Raw genomic sequence first — 14448 nt, 5'->3', positions numbered from 1 at the left:
TGGCCATTTTCACCACCCCCGGTTCACAAGCATGGCTACGTTCCCTCCATTTATTCTGACCACTGTGCACTTGTACACAGATGTTTGCATGGTCTTCCCCCACCCCCACGGTGACGTGCCCCTGGAGAGCAGAAATTGCCTTTCACCTCTCTTTCTAGCCCCAGCCCTTAGCACAATTAATACACCAATAGTACTTAATAAAGGCCGCCCACCCGCCAGCCCATGGATTTGTTCTAGAAAAATAATCCACTATAAAATTTGAATCTGTGACCACATGGATGACTACTTGAAGTCAAGAGGCACCAAGAACTTTTAGTGAACAAAGTTCATTTTGCTACTATCAACAGAAAGAAAAGGTGATTTTTCAACTATACATTTTCCACTACAAATTAAGACCCAGTTCATTCACCTCATTTATGATTTAACAAAGAACTATAAAGCATCTTAATTCTGTTGTCTACCCAGAATGACCTCTGGAAATATATACACCCTTGGGAGGATATTTGCTTACTTTAAAATGCCAAGTACTAAAATATATCCAAGTTACGGTTTAATTCAGTCCGTATTCCATCCGCTCCTGGGCACCAAGGAGAGACACCGACAAACAAAAAAGAGCCCCTTTTTTCAAGATGCTGACATTCTGCACAGTCCAGAGAAGGTCAGACCTACCCAGATGAGTAGCCACAGAGTAAAGGCAAAGATCATCTTAATGGACTGAAAAAGAAAAGTCCGCAGTCAGGGAAGACTTCTCACTTCATACAACCGTCCTCGTCTGTTCTGTCACGCAAAGGCCCATTCAATTTGTGATGAAGTTCAGAAAAAAAGTATGCACCACCCTGCCCAAAATGGATTTCAAAGGGAGATTTTGGGACCGGAAAGGTTTGGGGATGGCTTCAGAAAGGAGCATGAAGGAACTGGCCAGACACGGAGAGGAAGGGCGCTGGGGGAGACACGGCGGACCAGCATTCCCGGCGCCACTTGTTCACGTAGGTGCACAGGCACAGAGATGGAAACACACCCATCTTTCTCTCGCACACACAGAACCAGAAATAATATGGCCCCAAGAGCTTCCAATATTTAACTAGGAAAGACCAGACAGACCCCTGGCACCCCTTCTGCCAGTACCTGTTCTAGCACTAGTTCTGCAGAAGGCGTCCCAGCTCCCACCTGGACATGTGAAAAGGCATCCGTATTCACCATCGTCCAGCTCTGGAAATAAAGCTAAGGCCAACAGGAGGAACTGTGCCGGCCAGTTAGGGGAGGTGGGCTGGTCCGGCCTGGTGAATCACTGGGACAGGAAATGTGTCAAACACCTGTTGGGACCATGTTGTCTAATTAAATGCACAAACCTCCCAAAGACATTCAACCAGTGTGAGCAGAGAGGGTTCATGCAACAAAAACCAACCACTGTTCCCGGGAGGAGAAAAGGACGCTTGGGTTGCAAGGGGTTTCGGGCCATTTTGACAGTGGGCTGTCTGAGGAGAACTGCAGCGGGCAGTTTCCTGGCAAGGGTGAAGGCCAAGCTTGGCAGCAACTTTTCACTCAACACAGCAATGCTTAGCCTGCGGATTTTTTCAGCCAACCAAATGAAAAGCATTTGTGCTTCTCCACTGCATTTTCCTGATGATCTCAGGGCTGCCCTGGAGCCACCTAATAGCCTGGGCACACCTGGCTCTGCCCCACAATCTACTATATACCACGAGTAAGGAGCCCCAGAGACCGACTAATACACCGACAGTAAGGAGCCCCAGAAATTAACTAACACACAATAGTAAGGAGTCCCAGAAATTAACTAACACCGATAGTAAGGAGCCCCAGAAATTAACTAACACACTGATGGTAAGGAGTCCCAGAAATTAACTAACACACAATAGTAAGGAGCCCCAGAAATTAACACACCAATAGTAAGGAGCCCCACAGACCGACTAATACACCGATAGTAAGGAGTCCCAGAAATTAACTAACACACCAATAGTAAGGAGCTCCAGAAATTAACTAACACACCAATAGTAAGGAGCTCCAGAAATTAACTAACACACCAATAGTAAGGAGTCCCAGAAATTAACTAACACACAATAGTAAGGAGCCCCAGAAAATAACACACCGATAGTAAGGAGCCCCACAGACTAATATATTGACAGCAAGGAACCCCAGAAATTAACTAGCATACCAACAGTAAGGAGCCCCAGAAATTAACTAACACACCGATAGTAAGGAGTCCCAGAAATTAACACACAATAGTAAGGAGCCCCAGAAATTAACTAACACACAATAGTAAGGAGTCCCAGAAATTAACTAACACACCAATAGTAAGGAGTCCCAGAAATTAACTAACACACCAATAGTAAGGAGCCCCAGAAATTAACTAACACACCGACAATAAGGAGCCCCAGAAACAGACTAATACACTGACAATAAAGAGCCCCAGAGTTTCTACACTAGCCGGCTGGCACTACACAACTGGACAAGCATTCATTAATACTTGCTAAGAGTCTGGTATCAAGAAAGCACTATGTTCAAACCCAGGCCCCAAGGATATGGGTTGTGTGAACTATGTGACCATGACACCCATCTAAGGCTCGGTTTCTACCCAGGTAAAACTGGGGCAATAATAGTGCCCTACCCATCTCGCCCAGGGTTATTGAGAGGGTGCTCTACAATCGTGGCTTATTTTCATTTCGACAGGCCCAGCGCACAAGCTGGGCACCAGAGGAGCCAAAAAGTTAAGAGCCAGTTCCTGACCTCAAAGCAGCCAAACCCAAGCAATAACATTAGTAATAAGACAGCCAACTGCCACATACACCGTAGTTATAATCCAAAGGATGACCTATAAATGCATTAGAGGCAGAATAAAGTCTGGCGTGGAGGGTGCTTGGGGCAAGCCTTCCGTGAGCCTTGAAATGAATGAACCCAAAGGCATTTACAAAGCAGTTACTACATGCTGAGAATGTGAATGGTCCCCAGGTGCAGAGCCACAGGATCTCCAGGAAGATTATCTAGTTCAGCCTCCGCAGAGAGACCTCCAGGGACAAGGCAGCCAGCTCAACCCCCTCCTGGACAGCTCTGATGGGCAACCTCAGTAACTAGTCTGGCAGCTCTAACCCCCTTGAGCACCCCCTCTGACACAGCCCAGGGGTCACCCTGGATTCTCCCTGTCTCACCCCCTAAATCAAATCTGTGGCAAAGGCCTGTCCCTTTCACTTTTGTAACACCCGCCTTTCTCTCCTCAGACCCAGCCCTCCCTCTGGTGTGGGCCCTCATCCCTGGACTGCCGCTGAGGAAGGGGGATTTCTGCCTACCTCAAACCTCTTCCCACTCAAGCATCCTCAGTCACCAAAGTGACTTTGCTAAAAAGCACAGAACCAATCATGGCACCCCATACTCCATACCTCCAGCAAAGTCCTCTGGAGGTCAACACCCTTCCTAAGCTGTTCCCTGACCCAGGGGCTCCCCTGGCCAGGAACAGCCTCCCTCCTCATCGCTGGCTCCCTTGGAGTCTCCACTGAACCCCCATCTACTCCAGGAAGCCCTTCCTAAGGCCAGTGCCTTCCCCCTCCCGGGGGCTGATTACTCCAACCCATCCTGCCTCTGGCTGCTGCTCCGGAACGGTTTGCAAGCCATCTCTCCCATTAGATTATGAGCTCATCTTCGGCAAGAATTGTCTTTTGCTTTTCTCTGGATCCCTGGGGCTGAGCACAGAGCCTGGCACCCTTGCCCGATGGATAAAGAAAGGCTCATTGACTACACTTGGCCCAGATGGCCCCTCCGGCCCCTGCCCACCTCTCTAGTCACACACAGGAGGCTTCTCAGAACCTTTCCACCCCTAGGTCATAGGGACTCTTGGCACTTGGCCCCCCCATCTCCCCTCCTGGGAAAAACAGTTGCAGCCAAGGTCTCCTGCAGCTCTGGACTCCTCACCACTCTGGGACTCAGTTTCCCCTCCATCCCCGGCTGTGAGCAAAGCTTCCTCAACCTCCCCTGAGAACTGGGGTCTCCTGCAGTTCCTGACCCCCAACCCTTCCTCCATCCAAGCAGTCACTGACCCCCGCAGCTCCTAACCCCCAAACCCTTCCCCCATCCAAGGAATCAGTGTCCCCCACAACCCCTGGCCCCCGAACCCTTCCCCCATCCAAGGAGTCACTGACCCCTCCAGCTCCTGAACCCCAAAACCCTTCCCCCATCCAAAGAGTCAGTGTCCCCCACAACCCCTGGCCCCCGAACCCTTCCCCCATCCAAGCAGTCAGTGTCCCCCGCAGCCCCCAGACCCGGCCGCTCCAGACTCAGTTTCCCCACAGCGTCGATGGGAGCGGAGACAGCCTGACGCGCCCGCCACTCCCGGACTCGGTTTCCCCGAGGGCGGCCCGCTCACCTGACCGTCCAGCTCCTTCTCCAGCTGCCGGTAGTCATTGTTCCAGACCAGGGCGTGCAAGGGGAACTGGCTGCTGGGGCCGTCACTGCCACAGGACATGCTGAGGCCCCCGCCCGCCCCGGGGGAGCCCGAGCGGCGCAAGACGGCGGCCCGGCCCGACCCTCGCTTCCCGGCCCTGCGGCCCTGCGGCTCTCCCGCCCCGGCCTCGGCCGCTAGCCGCCCCGCTCGCCTCCGCCCCGACGCCGGCGCGCTCCGCCCGCGACTTCTCCGCCCGAACTGTCCCAAACAGGGAAAGGCTGGGCCAAACCATCCAGGACCGGCTGGGGGGGAGACCGCGACGCGCGGCTGCGCCGTCTGAGCGGCCTGGAGCTCTCCGGCACCTGATGGCAAGCTCAGAAGGTCGCCTCAGTCACACCTAGAGCGCCGGTCGCGACCTGAAGACTCTGGAGCTGGAAGCCCAACCTCGGCGTCGCTCTAGCCTTCAGACCTCCCCCTGCCCCGAGCGGCGCTGTTAGTCTCGACCACAACTCGGGCTTTTCCATTGGTTCGGTATCGGAGGGGGTGGGGAGAAGGAAACGGGTAAAACCATTCAAGCAACCTTTGGCCCCGCCCCAGATCTTGACGCCCCGGCGGCCATATTGGGCAAGGGCGGATTCTTCTATGATTGGTCAAGAGCTTCTTTGCCTGCGAACAGGAGGAAATTTTTAAATTAAAAGGGGAAGTCGCTCCTACACCTAAATTGAGGTTAACTCCTCTGACTGGAAGTCAACCGACAAACATTTAATTAATCAATCACATGCAAATAATTACGTATCGAGCAGGCTACATGCAGAAATCTTTAAAAAGCACCGGAATTAAGAGGGATTGGGGAAGGCTTCCTGTAAAAGGGGAGATTTTAGTTCGGAGTTAAAAGAAGCCAAGGAAGGCAGGAGGTTGGAAACGAGGGGGGAGGGCACTCAAAGCACAGGGAAACAGCCAAAGAAAATGCCAAGAGCTGGAAGGTAGGAAGTGTCTTGGAATAGCCAAGGGGTCGGCATCCTGGATCCCAGAGTCCGTGTGTAGGGGCTCGAAGACGTTAAAGGTAGTGATGAGGTCCTGAGTAAATAGTTGGGATTGGCAGGAAAAGACTGAAGTATATGAGGCTGTGACTACCCGAAGCAAACAGGGAAGGGCACTGAAGGAGATCTGTTTAACCTTTTCGTCTTCCCTTCTGTAGAATTCCATCCAGTCAGAAATCCAGTGATGTCAAACCTCTGAGATTACATTTTCCCTCTAAACCTGTCCATATTGGCTGAACCCCTTTTGCTCTGCTTAGTGGTGTCTCTCCTTCCCCCAAATCTAGTAGTGTCTCTCCTCTAACCCCACCACGCCTCACTTATCTTTCTCCTTCATACAACTAACACTTTTTCAACACTAAAGCCTTCTCAGAATTTAGCCTGCCAGCTAAGGGTCTACTCCAACCTCATGGGATGTTCCCTTTCTCCTGCTTAATTGTGATTTCCACTAGGGAACTTATCTTTTCCATCATTAATTGTCAAAACCCCTTTCTTGGCTAACTAGATGCTCTCCCAACTCTATTTCACATTTACCTTTCCTGGTGTCTATTGTATCTCTTCATTTTGTCTGTACCCACTTCTCCTAAATAAAACTATTTTTTTTTTGCCAAAGAGAATGGCCATCGTGACCAACCACAACATTTGGTGCCTAAAGTTTCATTATTTGATGCTAAACTCCAAACATCATTTGAACCAAAATTGCTCTCCAAACTCACATAAGTAGGAAGCAGCAGGTTATAAAGGGCTTTGAATGTCAAACAGCATTTTTTATTTGATTCTGGAGATCATAGAGAACACCTGGGGTTTATGGAAAAAGTGAGGGACAGGGGGAATGTGATTGGACTTGTGTTGTAGGAAAATCACTTTGGTGATTGAATACTGGATACATTGAAGTGGGGAGAGACTTGAGGCACAGCCATTAGCTAAAGAGTTCAACCTCCTTCTATTACAAAGAAACCAACAAGTCACCGAGGGCAGGAGGTCATGGAAATGGACTTGTTATTGTTTAGAGTTCATGGGAAATTGGCCTGTTTTAGTGGGGAGAGGGAAAGGGTGGAAACTGACTTTGTTGTTGTTTAATCAGAGGGAGATCTAAATGTTATTTAGTCTTGTTTAGTCTTGAGGGGATAGAAATTGACTTGATGGGTTTAGTCTAGGAGGGATGGAAATTGACTTTTTGTTGTTGTTTAGTCCTGAGGGATAGAAATTGACTTGCTGTTTAGTCTGAGAAGGATGAAAATTGATTTTGTTGTTGTTGTTGTTTAGTCCTGAGGGGATGGAAATTGACTCTTGTTCTCAAATCAGATGGAAGTCAAGTTCTTTTGGTTGTTTAGTCCTGAGGGGTTGGAAATTGACTTGCTATTTTGTCCTGGAGGTATAGAATTTGACTGTTTGAGGGCAGTCCTGAGGGGATAGAAATTAACTTCTTAATGTTTACTTATGTGGAGATGAAAACTAACTTTTAATTTTTGTTGTTTAATGTTGTTGTTAATTGTTTTTTTTTTTTTTTTTTTTAGTTGTGTCTGACTCTTGTGACCGCTTTTGGGGTTTTTTAAATAGAAATATTGGAGTGGTTTGCCACTTCATTCTCTAGCACCTTTTACAGATGAGAAAACTGAGACAAACAGGATAAAGGAACTTGTTCAGGTTGCACAGCTACTAAGTGTCAGGCTCTATTTGAACTCTGAAGATGAGGCCTTCTATTCACTGTGCTACCTACCTGCCCCAGGAATTAACTAACCCAAAATTATCACACGTAGAATGTGGGAAATCTTAACTCGGATTCAAACTCCCCAACTGCCAAGCTTTCATGAATATCTCCCCACTCTGAATTTCCAATACAGTCACTTTGGAGAGCACAGCATTGTTTTTTCACTGGGCCTTCTTTGAAGGAAAATTGATCTGAATTAAATTGCAGCTGTTCATCAGACTAGCCTGTCTGTCGATGCTGTTTCTCAGCTGCCCACAATTAACTATGCTATGCTCTTTGCTGCTGTTCTCAGATATATTCATAAAGCATTCCTTCTGTTCTCCCTGCTTTAGTTCTAGACACAACAGCTGGTTAGGAATACTGCTGTAATCCATTCTCCACACAACAGATTCAGAAGCCATTATATTTCCTGGAGCAGAGCCTCAATGCTTGGAAACCAATAAAAATAATCAGCATTTATACAGACCCCCTTAAAACTTGCAAAACATTCTATACACAAGATCTCATTTGAGTGTGGCAACAACCAGATGAAGTGAGCTGTTCAAATATTATCCCTATTTCAGAGATGAAGAAAACCGAGTCATTTGCTAGTCACAGGCAGCCCACTCAAAAGGAACAGTGATTTTTACCTAAATTAAAATCAGAGACTCTCAAGATAAAAAAGCAAAAAAAAGGATTTATTATGATCTTGTGAAAAAGGGCAACTCCCAACAGACAAGGTATCAGTAGAGGAGTGCAAAGTGCAAACTGCAAAACACAAGATTACATAGATCCTAAAAGCAGGCTCCACCCTCATCTCCCCACCCCTGACCTTTTTTCCCATTGTCTGGGGGAGTCCAGACTTATACTCTAAATCAGGGGTCCTCAAACTTTTAAAATAGGGGGCCAGTTCACTGTCCCTCACACTGTTGGAGGGCCAGACTATAGTAAAAACAAAAACTTTGTTTTGTGGGCCTTTAAATAAAGAAACTTCATAGCCCTGAGTGAGGGGGATAATCGTCCTCAGCTGCCGCATTTGGTGGCGAGCCATAGTTTGAGGACCCCTGCTCTAAATGCTGAAATCTGTCCTAGAAACAAAATACTAATAAATAACAAACTCTTTACCCATCAAATACTTAAATGTTAATTAAGAGGTGGGGGGAAGAGGAGGAGAAATGTTTAACAAAAATTTTTAACTAAAAATCAAATCAAATACAGATTTAAATTTCTAGTAGCAATAGTTCAATATTAATACACACATTTCTAAAACTTATACGAGAATAAACAAGTTCACAATTTTAGCATACACTACTTAATAGTAATTATCTCATACAATTTCAGAATGAGAATTCCAATTTAAACACGCACAGCTCCAAAATTTAAGGTGGAAGAAAACTGCCTTTTCAAGTCCCTCTACAGGTCTCTAAGAGATTGATGGACTTTAGGACCCTAAGGAAGAGGGTTGGAAAAATTTGGACCCAGGTGTCTGGCTGTAGGTCTGTGGCCTAGTGATTAGCCCATCCTCCATTCCAGAAATGCCAGAGGGCCATGTCAAAGATGTTGGGACACCAGCACAAGCCCCAGAAGAATCCAGGCCAGTGAGGTTCACCACCCTAGCCAGGACAGATTCTACAAGCTTCTCCAAGGGAGAAAAGCTTAGAAAATCCCATAGAGAGCGTTTTTTTTTTTCTTTGGCAGTTTTTTTCTGTAAGCCTCATGTTCAGGCCCTCAGAAGGCTTTTAGTCACATAAATTATGCCTACTTAAAAATACAGTAAACTAATTTGAGTTAGCTGACTAGGAATGCTAAGCAACTTGAATGCTAAGCAACTTAAAACTTAGTCTCAAAAAACCCAGAATCTGCTAAACTGTTTTTTTTTTTTAAACCAGTTTTGTAACTTTAACGATTTCTATGGACCCAAATTGGCCAGTTCTAGATCCACAGAAATATGTCAGGTTTTTTTTTTTTCTTTTTTTTTTTTTGATGTGGCAGTTAAAAACTTTCCCTATTTCAGAACTAGTCCTTCCTCTTTCTAGCTAAAAGCTATTTGCATAAGTCCAATTATGTACAAAACAAGTTTTTTAAAGTCCCAAATAGCCAGATGGCTGACTGAGAGAAACACAGAAGACAAAACAGAGGTTCACCCATATACACAAACTGCTTTTCTAAATCAATCCAGCCCCCTTGTTGGAGTGGAAGAAGAGTTCTGGAGCAAAGCCACAGTAGCCTGCAGGCTGCCCAGGTATTACAGATTTCTTTGAATTTACACCCAGCCCTCCAGTAATCCACAGTTCCACTGGGTGGGGCACCTGCCCAAACCAAACAACAGTATTTAATCCCTGTACATTTTGGAACTTCATCTCAATTCTTCCTAAAGGACTATCTTCAAGAAACACTGAATAGATTTTTAGAGCCAACTACCTTAGATTGTGATGGAGGACTCACCCAAGCTTACCAAAGGAAAATGAGATGAACTCCAACCACTTAGAATTTCCCAATAGTAAAGGGTAATAGGAGCCTCTTACGGACTTTAACCAACTAAATTTTCCCAATCCCAATCCCAGTTATGCAAGTAGCTCATTAGTTCTTGGCAAAGGGAAAAGCCTCTTAACTACTTAGAGTCTCTCCCACCTCACCAGTTGCTTGCCCTACCTGGGTTGTTCCTTTCCCATGGTTCACAATATTTTATTCTCTTTACAAACTTTTCTCAGATGACTTTTCTCCCTAACCGAATATAAATTCGGTTTCTATCTTTGCTAGCCCACTTCTGTTTTTGCTTTCTCCTAGTGTCTCTCTTCAGGAATTTATGTGATTGAAGTGAGAGTTCCAAAAGTTTTTTCCAAAAAGAGAGTCCAAAGACCATCAGAAAACTCTCTGGAGGGTGCCTGCCCAAGGAGTCATTATGGGAGAGACCTCTCATGAACAGGAAATATCCCAGAGGAGCTCCCAAAACTGTGTGGGACAGTGACCCTTACTTAGATTAAAATCAGAGATTCTAAAGGTAAAAAAAAAAAAAAAAAAAAAAAAGGATTATGATCTCATGAGAAAGGGCAACTCCTAACAGACAAGATGTCAGTAGAGAAGTTCAAAGTGCAAATTGCAAAATACAAGATTTATATAGACCCTAAAAGTAGAAGTGTACCTCTCCCACACCTTTTCTCTCTGGGGGAGAATCTGGGAGAGTCCAAGCTTATACTCTAAATGCAGATATCTATCCCAGAAACAAAAGAATACTGGTAAATAACAAACTTTTTACCCATCAAGTACTTAAATGAGGGGAAATGTTTATGGAAAACAATCAAACACCTACAGCTTTTAGCTATAGCTCAACATGTTACGGCAAAGTCTCAAGTCACAATTAGGGCATGGGTAAAAACCACATCCCCATGAGAGATCTTCATTCAGTTTATCCCATTCAAAGGCAAGATTTGAATTCCAAATCCAGCACCTTAAGTTACTCCTGCTGCTTCCTGGCTACCAGAATAGGATGCAATATAAATTGCATTGACACAGAGCCTGGAAAAGGGAGTTGTGTGCCAGGGCAAAGTCTGAAGGCTTTGAGTGTTATCTCAAAGATGTAAAGCTTGACTTATTCCAATATATATACATAGAGGCCACAGAGAAGAAAATGTCCTAGAATTAAACACATATGCAATTGTAAAGATTAAATTATATCCAGGTCTTCTTTCAATATGTCATGGTGGTAGAGATAGAACCCACACTAGGTGTGTCACAAAGTGTCTGGGCTGCCCCTAGAGGAGGTATATTCTCTTTCTCTGGAGGTCTTCAAGCTGAGGCTCCATTACTACTTACTGTGGGTGCTCAAGAGTCAATCAATCAGTCAATCAATAAGCATTTATTAAGCATTTTGCTATGTGCCAGGCACTATGCCAAGGGCTGGAGATATAAAACAAAAAATTGAAACGGTTCCTTACTTCAAAGAATTTTTCATCTATTGATCAATTAATCAATAGTCATTTATTAAGTGCTTACTATGTTGTTTGTCCAAAGAGGACCATGAGGTCATGAGATGATGCCATGATATACAAGGGAATTGGACAGAAGGGAGGGAGGACACCGAATTCACTTTCTCCTCCAGAGCCATCTGGGTCCAGTGGCCAGTTATAGATCAGGACGACTGAAGATGGTTCTGGAGACAATGGCCTTTTTAAGCTAAAGTCTTCAACAGGTCGATTTGCCTGAGACTGCACCATTCAGTGCACCCATTCAAGGCTAGGTAGCAATTGAAACAAATTTCATCTTTCATCTAGTCAAAAAAAATCTAAATAAATCAGTCTGGGAGAGGAAGATTCTCAGGATGTCTGGCCAAAGCAGAAAAGATTGCTATTGACATTTTATTTGAGTCAATCTGGACTTCACCAGTCCTTCACCAAATGAGGCTTAGCCTGGGACTATTGGTGGACAAATGGTGAGAATCCAGAGTGATTTTGGTTTAAGACACGGTACTTAACAAAGAAATCTTGGCAATAAACCTTGCCAGGCCCTGAGGATACAAAAACAGGCAAAAGGGAGTTCCTGCCCTCAAAGAGTTCACAGCCTAATGGAGAAGGGGCACCTAGGTAGTAGAGTGGATAAAGCACTGGCCCTGAAGTCAGAAGGGCCTGAGTTCAAATCCAACTTCAGACACTAGTTGTGGGATCCTGGTTAAGTCACTTAATTCCTATTGCCAAGAAAGACAATAAATGTGATATATTTTGACATATTTAACATGTATTGGATTACCTGCCATCTAGGGGAGGGGGTGGGGGGAAGGAAGGGAAAATTGGGAGCACAAGGTCTTGCAAGGGTCAATGTTGAAAAATTACCCATGCATATGTTTTGTAAATAAAAAGCTTTAATTAAAAAAATTAAAAATAAAATTTTAAAAATGTGCAATGGAATGATTATTACTTTATTAATCACTTTGATTTGCTCAAGCTCCCTTACTATCCAGAAGAAGCCAGACTGACTACCCCAACAAGAGACAAAACTGAGCTCTCCTTAAGAAGGGTTTGTTTCTTTGCTTGGAAGTTGGAAATTCCTTGCGGTATTGGCAAATTGAACCCAGAATTTCTCCTGTTATGCCAGAGGCGGTGAGGTCCCTAAGTGGAGTTGGCAGAGAAAGCCTGAAATATTAATAAGATTACTCCCAGAAGCAAGCAGGGAAAGGCATTGATGAGGATCAGCTCAATCCTACAGGCCCATCCCCTATGGAAGTCTTGGGTAATTCCACTTCACTGTATCCAATCAGAAAGCCAAATTACATCAAACCCCCAAGTTTAAATTTCCCCTATAAGGTTTTCTTGGGGTCTCTGAGAGCAGCCTTCGTTTCAGTTCAGTAATCACCACAAGTGCAGCCAGGGGTTAAAGTTCAAATCCTTTATTGTCTCCTTCAAAGTCTTGTCTCCTTCACTTGGGGCTGGACTAGTTTTCTTAGAGGCCTATCTCTCTCCTTGGTTCCGAGAGCTTGAGCTCCTGCCTCCTTTTCTGCCCTCTGAATCTCTCTGAATTCAAAGGTTTGTGCTTTAGCCTGCAGCCACCACAAAGGTAGATGATGGAATGAATCTGTCTCATCCTCTGAGAGCTTCTAGTGTGCTTGTCCCTTTTTTGGCCCCGAGAGCTTCTTGCTTGTATGCTGTACACTGAGTATACATCAATCATTATATCACTAGGAAACCATTATTTGTTGTAGGATTAAATCGATGCTAAACTAGATTTAACCATTGTCTCCTCAATTCTACTTAGTACCTTGTTTCAAGTTCTGGCCCATCACATCTCCTTGTAGGATCCGATCAATCATACTGAACCATGCTAAATTAGATGACTATTGTCTCTATCAATTCCACTGGCGTAATACTTCGTAAGAATCCTTTGTTTCAAGTTTAGAGTTCTGGCCCATAGCATAAATCTGTCCGTGGTCTACACCATCTTTGCTAATCCCCTTTGGGTTAGCCTCACACAGCACTCTGTCTCATGGTTTCTTTCTTCCCCTCTTCTCCCCCATGTTTCATGGTGTTTAATTATATTCTCTCCCAAATCTATTTCATATTTTCCATTCCTGGTGTCTATTTTACCTCTTCATTTTGTCTTCTGATAGATAAATCTATCTTTTGCCAAAGAGAAAAGCCCTAGTGAATTCTTCACATGACTAAACCCCAGTGTTAGGTGCTGATTGCTCTCTTCAATTCCATCATTTGGTACTGAGCCTCAAACACATCAGAGGAAACCCTGGGTCAGTTATGGGATGGGCTGTTGGCTCCCTGAGGTCCCATCCGGCTCTGAAATGTTGTACGTTGACTGCATTGAAACGCTCTGTCTACTTTCTGCCAACCGTGAGTACTATTTCAGAGGTCCAGATCTTTGGGGATAAAGAAGCTGCTTTTGGCTGGCCAAGTATGACTCAATCAATGCTGGAAGACTCTGCACATGATGAAGCATTCCCTTCTTGGCCATAAAGCAGGAAGAGCTGATGAATAATAATGGCAAATATGTGCCAGGCATTGTGCTTTACATTTGTTTCCTCATTTGACCTTCACAACAACCTTGGCAGATAGGTACTATTACCCCACACATTTTACAGATGAAGAAACTGAGGCAGGCAGAGGTTAAATGATTTTCCTAGAGCCGTACAACTAACAAATATCTGAGGCTAAGTTTGAATAGATTTGAATTACTCCAAGCCCAGGGCTCTAACTACTGTAGCCCCTAGCTACACCAGCTATATTGGAGGATTTTTAAAATAGGGAATGACTCTCTTTTATTCATTTTATGTGTGGCCAATAATCCTCCTGTAGAGGTTCCCCTTCCTCCTGGCTCAATAGAAAGATCAAACTCTCAATAAATGACAATTAAAGGACTTGTTTCACATAAGCCGGAGTCACCCTGGATTCGGGATTACAGTTTTATTCTCCCCCACATACAGGGGCTGAACAGTGATTCTGGGATAAAGGTATCTCGTCTCCCAAGCTGTTTGTGGGTTTCAAAGGTTTGGAGCTCCTGGGTCCCCAGTGACTGACAGCAGAAGGAGGATTTGCATCAGGAAGGATACCACTGGCACAAGAAGGAGCTCATCTATTAGACTGATTTACCAGAAGCCCTGAACCTGAAGAAATTTGTTTAGACAGGACAGTGCACTACTAAAATGAAACGCAACATTGCCTTTTCAATGGTCCCACAAATGCATGTTTTGACATTTCAGTCTTAGCTTCCTGGGAGTGTCTAACAGTAGTTATTTCTGCTGCTTGTTTCATCTTCTGTCAAAGTTCACTGGTGAGAGAATTTCAGGGGTAACATTTCTTTTGTGGGAAGAAGATAAATACTGTCCCATATCTGAT

The 14448-nt window shown here is 44.8% G+C and overlaps 1 protein-coding gene across 1 annotated transcript in view; it reads right to left on the bottom strand.

Annotated features, from left to right (window-relative positions):
- Window positions 1–4612, bottom strand: part of ANKRD13A (ankyrin repeat domain 13A) — a 32828-nt gene extending 28216 nt beyond the window's left edge. The window contains exon 1 of the mRNA XM_031948796.1: window positions 4370–4612. Within this exon, the coding sequence (XP_031804656.1) occupies window positions 4370–4468 (99 nt within the window). The 5' untranslated portion in view covers window positions 4469–4612. The remainder of the gene's footprint in view (window positions 1–4369) is intronic.
- Between the last annotated feature and the right edge of the window lie 9836 nt (window positions 4613–14448).

This window comes from Sarcophilus harrisii, chromosome 1 (genome assembly GCF_902635505.1).
Source record: "Sarcophilus harrisii chromosome 1, mSarHar1.11, whole genome shotgun sequence".
Lineage (NCBI taxonomy): Eukaryota > Metazoa > Chordata > Mammalia > Dasyuromorphia > Dasyuridae > Sarcophilus > Sarcophilus harrisii.
Note: the sequence above shows the minus strand (reverse complement) of the source record. Positions and strands in the feature narration are given on the sequence as shown.